Source organism: Leptidea sinapis, chromosome 1 (assembly GCF_905404315.1).
Source record: "Leptidea sinapis chromosome 1, ilLepSina1.1, whole genome shotgun sequence".
Lineage (NCBI taxonomy): Eukaryota > Metazoa > Arthropoda > Insecta > Lepidoptera > Pieridae > Leptidea > Leptidea sinapis.
In genome coordinates this window covers 15,998,291-16,015,157 of record NC_066265.1, presented here as the reverse complement: position 1 = coordinate 16,015,157, position 16,867 = coordinate 15,998,291, and the positions used below count along the sequence as shown (strand labels likewise).

The 16,867-nt window shown below is 35.5% G+C and overlaps 1 protein-coding gene across 1 annotated transcript in view; it reads right to left on the bottom strand.

Annotated features, from left to right (window-relative positions):
• LOC126965168 (uncharacterized) overlaps positions 1-16,867 on the bottom strand; it is a 320,537-nt gene that overhangs the window by 99,785 nt on the left and 203,885 nt on the right. The window contains exon 5 of the mRNA XM_050808616.1: positions 1,181-2,048. Coding sequence (XP_050664573.1) covers positions 1,181-2,048 — 868 coding nt within the window. The remainder of the gene's footprint in view (positions 1-1,180; positions 2,049-16,867) is intronic.

Genomic DNA, 16,867 nt, shown 5'->3' with positions numbered 1-16,867 from the left:
GATAAATATTTTTAATAGTTACGACGATGATCAACCGAGTGCGCGATACTATGGTGCGGTCCGGCGGCGGTCGAACAATATAATTCAAATTTAAAATTTTAGCAAGAGGTCGGGTCAACATACAGGCAACATAGTGTTACTCTACGATATTATGATGCTACAAAAATTATAGATCTAAAAAAAATTGTTTGATGTTTTATTGAATGATTGGAATTTACTTTCATCCGAATTATGCTAACATCTGGCAATCTACAATCATGCATTTTGTGAGGAACTTCTTGCCTCACACTGTCACTTTTAATAAATTAATTAACCGCTACAGTTCTTCTGAACCAGTACGACTCAGGGGCCTTCAAGCAACTTGAAGCCGGCAACGCATCTCTTGAGCCCTGATTCACTGATGTCCATGGACGGTTTCCTCCACCACTTCTCATCACGTGAGTCTGTAGCCCATTTCCCCCCTCATATATAAAAAAAACTCCAAGTAAGTAGTAAACACTTGAGTGATTGATGATTATAATTAATTTGTTAATGGTATATCATTAAAGTATGAGAGTGATATTGAAAGAAGAGTGAATGCAGGAAACATGGTGAATGGAGCTTTGCACTCCTTTATGAACAGTCAGAAGGTGTCTAATAAGGCTCGCTTGGCTGTGCATGAGGGGGTGTTGGTTCCAACACTCATGTACGGAAGTAAAAGTTGGGTATGGCAGAAGAAACATGAAAGCAGAATAAATGCAGTTGAGATGAGAGCGTTGAGAAGTATGATAGGAGTTAAACTGAGTGACAGGATAAGAAATAGTGAGATAAGGAAACGTTGTGGTCTGAAAGAAGATGTTGTGACAAAAATTGAGAAAGGTATGCTGAGATGGTTTGGACATGTCGAGAGAATGAATGAAGAACGATTGACGAAGAAAGTGTATGAAGACAGTGTCAATGAAAGTGTGTGAAGGGGTAGACCTAGGCGGACGTTTCAAGATCAAATCAGGGACGTCTTGAAAAAAGGCCAGGTCAAGAGTACCCTAAACCGGAGAGCATGTATGAAAGGAATAATGAAAGTAGACGAAGCGAAAGAAGTATGTAAGGATCGTAGCAAGTGGAAAGAAGTGGTCTCTGCCTACCCCTACGGGAAAGAGGCGTGATTTTATGTATGTATGTATGTATATCATAACCTACTTACGTATTTATAAGGAGTTGGTCAATAATATGTTGCTGTCGATCGCTTGATATACTCGCTAGATGTCCTCCGAGTTTCACACATTCCGCTTCAGCTTGCTTCCACGATCTCTTGGCACCTCTCACAGAAGTCACACAAAAGTCGCCAGCCACCACCCACCCGTATTCACATGAGCCAACAACATCCTCGATAGGCTTATCCATCCACCAAACTTTGAGCCACATAGCTGTAGAGTTCCTCCTACTAACTACACTTATATTTAATCTTATGGCGTTTGCCTCGGAGATGATTTGAACACTTCTCAGGGGATCACCTGGTTGAGAGCAATGCTTCCACTTCGATAAGCCGTCCTGCAAGTTGAGTTGCATACCTCGGCAGTAAGGATGAGTATCTTCGTGGATTATATTGGAGATTTCACTAGCGGGCCTAGAGCCCATCTGAAGTCTTAAGGCGACACGGTTTCCGAAAGGCAAGTGTAACTTATAGGAACAGAAGAGTTTAACCGCTGGTCCGACTTCGAACGAGCCGTTTCTAGCCGTCAGTAGAACTTCATGACAGTAGTCTACTAAGCGGTACGTCACGGCGAACGTAGGTCGGCCACGGATCTCCAAATCGAGGGTTTTGGACGAAGACTGATAAAGATACTTTCTTTGTTGGGGTGACAGTTGCTCCAGTTTCCCGCAGAGTGTGGGAGTGTTTGGTGCGTATTTGATATACCCTGATGAACATGGGACGTTTAGCTTATGGAGCTCCAGGAGCAAGGCGTTTCTAGTTGAAGGCTTGGGGAAGGACAGTCTGCAGCCGTGGGCTCGGGGCAAGTAGCCGGAGTGAATACGCCCCGTTCGGGCATTTCTTATTCTTATTGCACAATCTGAAACAATAATACAATATTTATATATAGAATTGTGGTATATAATCAATATTTTTATGTGTTGCAAAGAACGGCACGATTTCTGATTTTGCCCGAACGTCAAATCGATCTTTTCATTAATAAAATTAATAAGATCCACCCAAAAATAAAGTTTAAATTGGAATTCGAATCAAACCAATCTCTTAATTTTTTGGATTTAACATAAACAAGAGTAAATAATAAATTAGAATTGCAAATCTATAGAAAGCCGTCATATATTGCTATTCTCGCGTCATCTTGCCACCCCGTACAACATAAACTAGCCGCCTTCCGCTGCTATGTTTACAGATTAATGTCAGTCCCACTGTCCCGTGACAACTTCGCGAGAAAACTTAATAGAATATACCAAATCGCGGTTTCCAACGGCTATAAAAAACAGTTAGTGAACAAGATAATTAAAAATAAACAAAAACATTCAATTAATTCAGAACTTTATCCCGTCCCACTACAATCAAATACCAAATATGTGGGTAGTTTGACATATATTGGTCCAATATCAGATAAAATAGCTAAAATATTTAGGAAAAACAATATTAATGTGTCCTTCCGAACGAATCACAATGACAGTCGAATATGTTATGGCAAAGATCAATTAAATAATTCCGAAAAATCCGGCGTTTATAAACTAAGTTGTGACACTTGTAACGGGGTATATATAGGTCAAACAGGTCGAAATTTTGAAATTAGATTAAAGGAACATATTGCCGCATTTAAGAATAATCATCCCGAAAAATCACATTTCGCGAAACATTTAATTGATACAGGTCACTCACTCGGAAACAATAATAATTTTAATATTTTACATACATGTGAAAAAGGATTTCGCTTAAATGTGTTAGTGCAATTAGAAATAATAAAACACAAAAATAACATGTTTACATTGTTGAATGAACAAACAAATTTAGTCCCATCACCTGTGTTACGTGTCTCTTCCGGGGGTAATACGTCACAACAGCCGACCAATCACAGCGCGTCATTTCATGGGACGAGGGTATAAAAGAGCGGCTTCCGGCTCATATGATTCAGTCTCGTGCCAGATTTTGGCGAGACAACACGTCCTGAGGATGCCTCGTGTAGAGGTGAAACACGTGTCGAATTTTTTTAAAAACAAATATTGGCGGAATTAACACTAATTAAAACTTAAATCATTTGTATATTCTGATTTTTCGCCAAAAGGCTTTTGAGGATGAAATGAGAGTTATTTTCTATAGTAACATGACAATTAAAAGTTTGAATAGTACATTGTTTTCCAAGGGAGAAAATCAATGTTTTTAAGGCTTGTTTTTAGGTCACTCTAGTTTAAAATAGCTCCCGAGGTCACCTCTTAGTAAGCATTATCATAAAGAACATTTATGTATTTATAGACAGTTAGCAACATCGTGCGTGCATTTAAACAATAATTCATATCAATTCGACCTTTGGTTTAAAAGAAAGTTAAGCCTAATTGAATAAAGTTTATTTGACTTTGACTTTGACTTATATACATTGATTATTAAAGTGCAAGGTAACAATTTTATTACTACCTTTCCATACAAACCTAACCTAAATTCACGTCGATGAGCCAATATAGGTAGCCAATATATAGCTATACCAATAATAGGTTTAGTTTGCCATAGCAATCTTCCTCGTAATAAGAATCATATAACACTGGAATAGGACATAAGATAACCTTCAATTACAAACTTGCTTATTATTTTTTTTAAATCCTTTTCTACGCGACAAAGTCGCGGGCATCCGCTAGTTATATATATTTTTCCTAATAATATTTGAATATTTCAAAACAATACGTATTTTTTTATGAAAATAAGGGACGAGACGAGACGTTCAGCTGATGGTAACTGATACGCCCTGCCCATTACAAGCAGTGCCGCTCAGGATTCTTGAAAAACCCAAACATTCTGATTGGCACTACAATTGCGCTCGTCACCTTCATACATAAGATGTTAAGTCTCATTTGCCCAGTAATTTCACTAGCTACGGCGCCCTTCAGACCGACACAGTAATGTTTACACATTACTGCTTCATGGCAGAAATAGGCGCCGTTGTGGTGCCCATAATCTAGCCGGCATCCTGTGCAATACTTATAAACCCAATTAAACCGTGTACTTTTAAACCCTATTATAAAGTACACAAAGACCCTATAACAAACTCGTGTATACTGATAGCATGTTTTCCGAGAATTACTGTTGGATTAATGAGTTAAGTCTCAACTGTTAGTTGCATGTAGCAGTTATAATTATGTGCTTTATTTAAATTGTTTTCAGTTATCGTAATTAGCTTTTGTCCCGCAACATTTTCAGATTATTTTAGGGGTTCGCATATTATAGTGTGACAGAAAATGCCCTAAAAGATCTGCTCTGTTGTCGGTGAAAAATAAATATCCACTACAAATATGTATTTTAAACCAAGATTACTTAAAATAACAGTATAAGATAAATTCTCTTTAACATTATATTTTTTTTATAGTATTTTCTATTAACAATTATGGCTTCTTCATTCTATGCAATTTTTTTAAGTAATTAATAATATTTTAATATAATGTAGGTAAATTATTTATTATTTTTAAAATTTCATATAATTTTTTTATTATTTTAAATTCGTAATTAGATAATTGACTGGGAAAATTTAGTCCCATCACCTATGTTACGCATCTCTTCCGGGGGTAATACGTCACAACAGCGTCATTTCATGGGATGAGGGTATAAAAGAGCGGCTAACCGGCACATTTGATTCAGCATCGTGCCAAATTATGACGAGACAACACGTCCTGAGGATGCCCCGTGTAGAGGCGAACCACGTGTCGAATTGTTTTTTTTTTTTATGGAATAGGAGGACAAACGAGCATACGGGTCACCTGTTGTTAAGTGATCACCGCCGCCCACAACAAAATTGGCGGAATTAACACTAAAGAAAACTAAAATCATTTGTTTAATTGACTGGGAATAATTACGGCCAGTATAAGCATTTGCATACGCGAACGGAAACATCTAGTAATTATAACGCGGGTCAAAATAATTAGAATCTTGAGAAAAGTATTTTATACACAGACTATCTGACTAGTGACAGATGCTGTTCTGTCAATAGATAAAAATGTTGTATGTATTCGTGAATAATGTAGTCTAAACAATATGTTATGTTTTTAAAGTGATAACCCTCACTTCTAGGATTAATACACAAATAAAATTTGAAAAACAAAATCAAGTCAATTTCCTAATATGCAAATATTGGGGTTGAGCAGGTTATCAACTGTAAAGTAGATCCTGTAAATAATAATAATAATATTGACACACTTTTTTTACACAAATTATCTTGCCCCAAGTTAAGCATCTATAGCCTGTGTTATGGGTTACAAGACAATGATATATTTAATACAATATTTACTTAAACATATATAAATTCATATAAACATACATTAAAACATTTAAACATCCATGACTCGGAAACAAACATCCATATTCATCATATAAATGCTTGCACCTACCGGGATTCGAACCCGGGACCTCTAGTTTAGTAGGTAGGATCGCTAACCACTCAGCTATACAGGTCGTCGTAGATGAAGCCACAATCTGAGAGTTGAACAAAGCAAACAGAATTTTATAACGAAGCGGTACTCGAACGGTTAGCTCAATTGGTTAGAGCACCGGCACGGAACGCCGGAGGTCGTGGGTTTGAATCCCGCATCGTTCATAAAATTTTATTTGTAAATGTAGTCTAAAGCCGTCGGAAATGTGTAATCAAAGTTAATGATTAATATCGCATTTGTGTAAAGAGCTTTTCCATAACCGCTTTATAATTGCCAATCTTTTCAAATATTAAAATGGATATAGTTTGTTATCATTAAAAGATAATCATAAGCCATCATGGACTTTTCTGTAGATACACAATTCCGCCATACATTATTTTGTAATATCTCAAAGGGCTTAGATAGCGTTTTCGTTGAAAGGTCCCAGACGGCTGAAAATTTTCTGTGTGCCTTCAGGTGGATTCGAGAATGATTTAGATTCACAATTGAAGTACCTTCTAAACTGCTGGACTGATTTTGATTTTTTTGTTGAGAAATATTCTCAATTCAGTCCATTTATAATTCTCCTGCCCATGTGTATGTTGGTGATGTCCTCCTAACGGCTGGACCGATTTTTCAAATTTAAGACGTCTGTACAGGATAACGTCTGTCGGGTCCGCTATTATCTTATGTTACTTATAAGTCTAGATAGACTGTTACACCTTTGAATATGACGAACAAATATAGCAATAACGTTAGCCTCTATTTTGAGCAACACACACACACTCAAACAAAGTGACTAACGTATCACGGGTGTAAGACGTAGCTGTGATGCACACTGATGTAATAAACCTTGCCTGATCTCATCTGTTGTCTAACAGCAAAAGGCTCTATCTAGATGTATAAAAAATCTAAGCTTAAAATATACTAGCGTATAGAGAAACATTCAAGAGAGAAGAATATCTCTTACGGACATACAGCAAGATACAAAAGGAAAGCGAATCTATTGTTACCATAACCGATTGACAGGTCGTTAACTAACTAACAAACGGCTGTTCCCAATTTTCACCCTATCTCCAGTTGTGGCCAACTTGAGATAAAAATCGTAACTATCGTTGACTTTTCTATCCCAATAAACTTATCGACGGTAACTCACCTTATCCGTTCACGCTGTCTGTCAATGGGAGAACGTATAGTTTACCAGCGATAGAAGTATGTATAGAAATTGCAATTCACGCGTCCCAATATAAGGCGATAAAAACGACTTATCGGGTATATTGGGGCAGGTTCAGATTATTGACAGCTAATTACTGGCAGTAGAAGGTAGTAATTTTGCCTCTATCTGTAGATAGTATATTGGCAACGGCCGTAAGTCAATGGTAATAACAATCAAAGACGACATATGGCCATAATCGACTGCTATAGAGGAATGAAACACATCATATAAAGTAATTTCTTAAAGATTCTGTTAACTATTATCGTTATATATTATCGTATTACGACACAGAGGCGACTAATGTTAAATAGTATCCCACATTCATATCTATTGTACGTGTATTTCACATTGCTCAAACGGGTGCAAACAGCGCTGCTCTCAAAATGCTTTCAAAGTATAATAGGTCAAAGGCTTTTGCGTATTCTTGTCAATGTCGAAGTCATTTAAGGTGCTGTAAGCTGAAATGTCTCTACACGACATTTACAAAACGAGGGATTTAAACGAAATCCAATGGAAATTCAGCTTGAAACAGAATACAAATTTATATAACATTTATTCAAATGAGCCCAATTTACCAAACAATTCAAAACATCCAATGTTTAATATTTCTTGTAATTTTTGTAAGCAGATGAGGATTAGTGTTTCGTCTCTAAAAGGGCTCATTTGAAGTCGACAAGATAGTGAAGCGACCATTACCTACCACATACTAAAGGAGTCGAACTGATCTCGTAATTAAGCTGGAGTGTGAAGTCATCAGAACTCCTAAATAAGACCGTGTTTCCCACACGGACGAGTAAAACAAGAAGGACTCCGTGTCACCTTACAAAACAGTGAGGCAACAAAACAAGCCGGTAAATGTGTAAATACATAGCCCCACGCACACACTTACACTAATACAAGCCGATCGGTAGCCATTATGAGATTTGCCATCGCCTGTGACAGATCAGTTTGCGTCGCAGTAAAGTATTTTAAAAATGCCGTCGTGCGTTGTGAAAAAGTGTAAAGACAATACTATAAAAGTATTGGTGGATATATGATTATTTAAGGGAGAAAAAATAGTGTAACTGGTACACCCCATAACCGCACACACACTAGTATAAATTCACTTGCTGATATCACGGCGCAGAGTTCTTCTTTTTTTACTAGTCCGTGGTTTCCCAGCCGTGTTTAGGTTCATTTGAATTGTCATTTGACGCATTCTATCACTACATATTATAAGACAAAGTCCTTCGCAGCTTCTGTCAGTCCGTTCACGTTTACACCAATGAATAGCATGGTTCCCAAAGGATATTGTATATAATTTGTTAAGTTTATGTTATTAACAATATTTGCTGGAGGTGTCGGAAAAATTAGCCGTCTGGGAGCTTTTAACTAAAAAGCTGTCTAAACCCTTTGAGATCAAAGAAAATAATGTATTGTGGTATTGTGTATCTTATATAGGTCTACCCTGAAAAAAAAAAATGTTACAATGCAGTTCCACTTAAGATTCTTGCAAAACCTAAAAATCCAGAGCGGCACTACAATTTCGCTCGTCACGTTGAGACATAAGATGTTAAGTCTCATTTGCCGATTACACACACACACCACAACGGCGCCCTTCAGACCGAAACACAATAATGCTTAGACATTACTGTTTCACGGCAGAAAAAGGAACCGTCGTGGTACCCATAATCTAGAGAGCATCCTGTGCAAAGGAGCCCCCTACTGGTTAGTCTACCAAAAAGCCATACTAAGTATTTCAGAAAGTGGCATTATATACTTGAAGAGGAAGGAACATTAAAGAAAAATTTAAGTAATAAAAAGTTATTTTATAAACCCTGAAATTGAAAACAGTGCATCGATTTGTAATGACCAAGGCCAGACCAGACGATAGTACCAAGACCAATACAGGTGATACTACAGTAAAGGCACGTATATTCGGAATACACTGTAAGCCAAGCGAGGCACAAAATTTCGCATTTTATAAGCCATTCCACGGTTGAGTGAGCCTACCGAGCTTGTAATATTCAGCCTTGATTGTTTTATTGTACTCGACAGGGTGGTCAATTTCAATTTCAATGATTTATTCGAGAACTGGAGATATAGGTGCAGGCAGATTTATTTCACCGGAAATATAATCTCCAATGACTTTCCACGGGTATTCTGTCCAAAGCTTAGACTTCTTTAGAAAAAAATTATTTCCATCGTAATTGGGTATATAATAATGCCATCAAAAAAATAATTTGTAAAAAAAACAAGTCTCGCAACTCATTTCATCTACCGTAAAAAGTTGTGAGATCCATGTAATAATAAGTCGGTCAATTTATTCAGTCCCTGCTTAACGGTCCTTCTGTATTAAGTTATTACGTAATTATCTCACCTAACAAACATCTTATAGTAAGCATATCAACAGGTGTCGCAAATAGCCTGGTTTTCCCAGTTTCCTGGATTTTCCCCCACAAACCTTATGTATTAGTTTCTTAAGCATAATAAAGTTTTATCCCTCAACACGTAGATAGGGTTGTAGAAATAAGTTTTCTGATACGTAAATATATAAGGCTTAATTGTAAATTGCTTTAATAAGTAATTATGTAGGTACATATATTATTAACAAATATAGAAATTTGATTTTTTTTTTACAACAGGTGTCAAGAAATGCGTTGCCGGCCTTTAAGGTGCTTTTTTCTTGAAGGCAAGCAAGCAAATTTCTTGCAAAATGCGCGGTTGTGGAATGCCAGACGTCAACGTGGTACGTGATGCGGGTGGTACTTTGCACGTAATTTCCGATAGTGGAATTCGGCCGCTGGAATCAACCCGAACAGCTCCTCAGAGCGCTCCCCGATTTATGTTTTAAATAAATAGATTAACTTCTTCTTTGGTTATTTTTAAAAACACATTGTATCTCACAAGTAATATAATATTAAATTAGATATTTTAGTGTGATTGTCAAAAGTATTGTAGTTTTTTGTATTGTAGGCTTGTAGTTTTACCAAAAACGAAGCTATAGGGGGTTGAAAATGGCCTGAACTGCTTCGAAAAAAGGAAGGTATGGCCGTGCCGCTTGTTTTTGCTCAACTAGGCGATTTAATTTTAATTATAGATTTTTCATTCAGTAACTTATAAATATAATATTTTCGTGTGCTGTTGAAACATGGAAACTACGAGAAGGTGAAAAGAAGAAGATAGACGCTTTCAGAATGTGGTGCTTGAGAAAGATGATTCATTTGGTTGATTTTTGTACATACGTCTTGATACTCCATGAACTAGTTATCAAGAAGCGTATATCTGCCATAGTGCAGTCCCGCATACTAGCATTCTTTGGCAGCCAGTCCATAAATAATCTTTTCATCCTGGGTAACGTGGAAGGTACTGGACCTCACGGAATGTCATTAATGCGATCGCCCGACTAAATCGAATCTGCTGTGAGTGGTCTACTATGCCCGTACAAGTGTGTACTCGAATGACTTCTAAGAGAGAGAGAGGGAGGGAGAGAGAGGGGGAGGGAGAGAGATGGCAAAAAAAAATGTGGGCCGCATTACATCTGCCGTAAGCAAAACATCTAGACTTTCCGGACCTCACTGTCAAGAGCGTGTTGACTGAGAAGAACCTTATTTAATAACCTGTGGGTTATTATATATGAATGAAACTTATGTTCTCAATAATTGATCATGGAAAACTATAAATATAAAAAAAATATCAAGAACATTATAATGTGGTACTTATTATCCTAAATTCTCCTAAAATTTAAAAAATATTATTATACGCAATATTAAATGTAAAGAACCGAGTAAGCATTATACAAAAAATATAAATCTAAAACAGTTTTACGTCATGTATATATGTATAAGGAAGATAAAGATATGAATTGGCGATGTTTTTTGTATAAAATTTATACGTTGTTCCTGTCTAGACCCCTATGTTCATTTTAGCATCGAAGCATCCAGTATATGTATAGGATCTTAACTTATTTTGTAGCTGACCTAGAAATCCAGAGATACGATTAGATCTTTCTCGATCGCCTTTATTACCAACAGAAAATAGCACACTGTTTTACTTCTCGATGATAAAATTTATTTACAACACCTTTAAGATATCGCACTCACCCTTATATTCGAATTTAATAAGCACGTTTAATTTTTAAATTACATTTTTTTTATGAAAACAAGGGACAAGACGACACACAATGCAGTGCTGCTCAGGATTCAAGAAACCCCCAAAAATTCTGAGCGGCACTAAAACTGCGCTCGTCACCTTGAGACAAGATTTTAAGTCTCATTTTCCCAGTAATTTCACTAGCTACGGCGCCCTTCAGACCGAAACACAGTAATGCTTACACATTACTGCTTCACGGCAGAAAAAGGTGCCGTTGTGGTACCCATAATCTAGCCGGCATCCTGTGCAAAGGAGCCTCCCACTGGTAAACTTACTAGCTGATTTATGAATCCCAGTTAGGCCTCATTCCAAGAAATATGTATGTAAACGTATGCATTCTTAATTTAACCTAGTAATACTGGTTTTGTAATACTGACAAACAGTTTTTATACCAATTTGTTGTGTTTTTAATGTGACCCTCACTTCTAGGATTAATACACAAATAAAATGTTGAAAACAAAATTTTATAAACGATGCGGGACTCGAATTCACGACCTCTGGCGTTCCATGCCAGTGCTCTGCAAAATTCTGCAAGATAATCAAGATAAGCGATTTCTTTTAATGTACGATATTCAGAAAAACTAGTTTTGGAGATAGCAAACAGATCTTTCAGACGGTCAGGGTGCTAACCAGGATCTTAGATAATGACTTGCATGCCACGCCCAGTGGGGATCGAGGATGAGATCAACAGTTAAAATCCTCTAGGAATCTCCCATAAAATGAAAGATTCAAGTGAAGCGTCTTGTGCTGTACTCGATCGAATAGAATATATGTATATACTCGAAAATAGTGTAATCTAGAATCTAGTTTGTATAAATTTCTTGATTAGTTTAATTTAAAAAAATATTTAAAAAAAATCTTAAATAACCTTGCGTGAATTAACGTATATTTGTCCAAATATATAATATCGTGTCTCTCTCTTTTTGTATTATCATATTACATTACCTAAAGGTAGTCTTAAAGTCGCTATTATATATGTATTTTAATAGTTAATGATTTCTGCTAAACATGCTGTGTGTAACCTTCGTTGAGTTGCAGCCTATCTTGTATTTAGCTATTAGATTTTTTTGTAATTTAAGTATTTGTTGTAATTCTGTTGTGTGTACCTATTAAATAAATAAAATATATTTATTAACGTTATAATAATATAATTGCATATTGCTACAACACTTGGTAAGCCTCGTGAAGCTACATGAGTTCGTAAAGAGGTTATGTGGAAGTGTTAAGCAGCATAATAGGCCTTCACTATATCATGCTAACTGATGGCCTTTTGTTATCTTTTCAATCATTCATCTTTCGCTGCCAGACAACAATTTGTAATTTTATTTTTATTTTATTTTATTAGGGTTGACAATAGCTTAATAAAAAATAATCACTTATAGTTAAATACAAAAACATAGTCAATTATAGTCTACCACAGTTTACCTAATGGAAGGAACAGCAGTGATTACAATAATAAAGAAAAAAATGAACAATGAACACACGATCAGAGAAATTAAATAAAAAAAAAAGTATTTAAAAAAGTGCCTGCGTTGGTTGCATAATGTAATATACTAAAGATTGCCGATCGACGATAGCGGAAGGTGGAAGAAGTGTCATTTAGCCTACTTGGCTTACAAGCATCAGACGAAAACAGTAGGAAGGAGAACCGACTTCATAGTTTTTTTAAAAGTAGCCACTATCCATTAATCTTCGGATTTTATAGAAAACCGATCGAAAAAATAGAAAATATCTCATACTTTTCAGTTTGGTTATTTACAAAAGCCGGTTTTTATTTATTAAATAAAAAATTATCTTTGGTATTCGAAAATTTCCTAATATTAGATAAATCGGTTAAACCCTTATGGGTTGAAATTTATAATTAACATCAATTCCTGCCTTATAGACGATAGATGAAAATTATATTAATAAACACTACTAAACTTATTTAGCAAATTGTAAAATGGAATAATTTTATCAAATTAATGTATTGTCATCGGTCCCGATAAATCTACGAAGCTTGAACAAAAACTGGGCGTTTAAAGTGGGCCAAATTCGAGCCCAAATGAGTCGGTTACAAACACACATACATACAGGTATAAAGAAGCTAATAAAAAGCGTGTTAAACACGAAGTTAGTCAAGAGCGACACATTAAGCATCGATTTGTCTAAAACATTATGATACCTAAAGACTTATCCATTAATTCTTTGAAGTTTCACTCATGTGGCCTTACAAAATTTTTGCTGTTGTTTTTCAACCATCCTGTATTGAAAGTCGTTAAAGTTAACAACGCTACGGGTTGGAATAAAACCATTTAACACGTTGAATGCGCTTACAAATAAACTTTTGTTGCATGGGATGAATATGGCTATTTTGTATACAGATTAAATACAGATAATTTTGTTGCTAGAAATTTATATAAAGAAGAGTAAATAAAATAATTCAATGATAATATATTATATCGGGAGCATCAGAACAGAGAAAAGAGAGATTCCATACGCGATTCCAGCTTAAAGTATTCTTTCGGTTTATTGACGCCCACAGTATTTTAAAACAATTTTTGCTTTGGCCATCATATGACAGCGGAATGGCAATGAGCCAAAATTTATTGACCCAGAAACGAACCTAGGCATGAAGACTTTCAATTTATCTCCGATCGGCTTCACCTTTTTCGTTGCATAAGACATGGGTTCTTCCTGCATCTTTTACCATATATATCACAAGCTATTCAAGTTGATACAAGCTGAATCCCACCACCATTCTACAACCCCGTGCTTTCCGAGAAACTTCTTGCTTCGCACAGCCACTTTGTGGAATCAATTACCGGCTGCAGTATTTCCGAACCGATACAACTAAGGGACCTTCAAGCTTACAAATCACACGAGCCTTTGCCTGTTTGCCCCTCTTATATATATGTATGAGTATATAAAAAAACTAAAAGCCAAAGCCGAGATGCATTATACTCCCTTCTTCCAGCTCTGGTCAAACAATTTCCTATAAAACACTGCCAAGCTTGTGTATAATCTTGTGTATAATGGCATCTCCAGTACTATCGTCAGAATCCAACAAGACTATGACTTCGAGAGAAGATCAATGAGCCTTAGAAAAATTACTTAGCTGATAATTTCGAAAAAATAGTAAGTACCTACCATAGGAGAGATAATTTCTTCGTTTTTTTTTCCAAATTTTCATATTCCATACTGTAGCGTACTACGGTACGCTACAGTAGTGGTTTGTTCAGCATCATTGAACTTTAAGTGTAAATATCTCTGCGAGGGACTATAAGACCCAATAGCCCCATTTTAGTGTTAACATTGTGTTTTTATTACACGTGCACTTGCAGTGGCAATACAGATAACATAATGGTGCCGGAATGAGTATTGCTTCTGTGTATCTATTTGAACGAGATTGGTCACGAACTGTATATACGTTTATGACCGTTTCAGTTACTTGTAGAATGTTCTAGCATTAACTGAATAACATTTGGCCCGTGAAATGCCCTGAGAATTTAATGACTTTAGACAAAATTATTCTATATTGTGACACTATCGAAAACACTGCGCTTGATGTACAATCGAATCACCGCAGTGCTGCTCGCATGAAAGAAGTGTCGATTTCGCAGAGAACGCTATCCATTGCGAATAACGATAGAGCATCGCTTTGATTATGCGCATGTATAGCGAGCAATGTATATTATTTGTTTTAGGTTATTGCAATAGTATCGTTTTTTTTATTTTGTAGTCATTGCCTTTTTTAAACTAAGGATAGATAAGATAAGGATAGTAAACGCATGAAATGGTTTAAGTATGATTGTTTAATCATAGTGACGGCACGGCTGTTATTCCCACGTTACCCTTCCAGCTGGTTTTACTTATTCCGTGGTTCGAGCAGTCTAGAGTGAGAACGCAACCTTCTCTTGCGGTCATCTTTAACCCTTCGCGATCCAATACCCTTTAAGATTCAACTCCGTTGATTACCGATTAACCGCGAATTTTACGTGCGTGAGAGTGTATCTATGCGTATTATTTTACGTGTAGCAAAAGAATACTTATAGGTAGGATAATCTCAGTGTATCTGAAAGCTATTGAAAAAAGCTACAAGACCATGCATAAATTAATCATATACGGCCTTACAAATAAGCATAAACAAAGAATATACAAAATTTTTACAATATCATTGACAACACTGTCAATACAATGATAATTATTATGAAGTTTGCCGAATAACAAGCAGCCTTGCAAATAAACGCGGGAAACGTAATACGTCCGAATTAACCAATCGTAAGCAAAATGTCTAATTGTAAACATTTTGCATTTTCTTGGTTTATGATTAGTTATAACTAAATGCCAAGGTTATTTGTAAGGCCGATAATCTATATATATATAAATGAATTGCTGTTCGTTAGTCTCGCTAAAACTCGAGAACGCCTGGACCTATTTGGCAAATTTAGGTCTTGAATTATTTGTGGAAGTCCAGAGAAGGTTTAAAAGATGAATAAATAGGAAAATGCTGCTAAATTAAATAAAACCAACAAATTTGTTTTTCCTTTGATGTGTCCATACATAATTTCTATGAGAGAATTTATTGACGCACGGCTTGACAGTTCTGCTGTGAAACAATTTCATTACGACAGCAGGGTGCATATTTTACGAAGTAATTCTTGATGTTATGATTGACAAATTCATAAAAAACATTATATTATTTATTATACACAGAACAACGTCTGTCGGGTCAACTAGTGTTTTATATTATTTTACACACACGACAGTTGAAATTGAAATAGACACTTGAAATACCGTTATATTCTAGAATAATTTAGTATTTTCAACGAAAAGAATTGTTTTTATATATTAGTGTTTATGGTTTTATAATGAACTTTATATGTTCTTTCTAAAACAAAACTAAATTATACATGCTTTCATAGTAATATTGTGAGATATTCATTTCAATCCCTTGACCTTGATCGACCTTAAAGTGCGAGATCGCTTGTATATGATATAAAATGTAACTATGCTATATTTGGACAACATAAGTACTGAACATATTTTACGATAATAAAGATATTTCAACATATTTCAAAATAAAATATAAAAAACAGACAAATTAAAAAACAAAAAAATAGTCCTTATTAAATGGACGCTATTTCAAGTCGAATTTATATCACCACAAAAACTATATATCATACTATTATAAGTATTATAGTGTCCTGGAAATATAGTCTAGATGTATTATAAAAATAGCAACTTACGAAATATTGAGTAAAACTTAAAAAAAAAAAAACAAAAATTCTGCGCACTTGACTTGATAGTCACGTCACGTCGACGGCCGATGAAGACTGAAGTCCCCGCAACCCTTTTTCCGTTAACTTTTGTATGCTATCCCATTGTCTTTGTTCTAATTTATACAGAATTTAACGGACTTTTTCCTATTATAAGTTCAAAGTAAAATAGTAATTCCCAATAACAAAATAAGGCGAGGAATCGAATGAGGTTGTGTGGATTTCGTCCTTGAGTAATATTATTATATGGTGGTGTCATGTTACGTTTTCCGAATTGATACATATATAACTGGAGTGCTAAAGGTTGATTCAAGATATATTACTGAGCTTGATATCACTCAGACATATTTACTTATGCTTCTTATTCAAAAAATATATGTATGGATATAACACGAAATAAAAAACTATACATAAATGATAAAAATACTAGTAAAGAAAAGTACGTTATATGGAGAACACTGTATCGATATATCACTGTCAAAGCTGAACAATATATAAAGTTAACATAATGAGAACCTTATATCCAGCCCTTTATTCATGTCACTGATGAAATTTCCAGTTGGGCAGAACTTAATATGGTCGGGTATTTTAATTTCTATTCTTGCAAGATGAAAATTCATAAGTTCGAAATAAAAATCAGCACAAAACTGAGAGCAAAGTAGTTAAGTAAGCT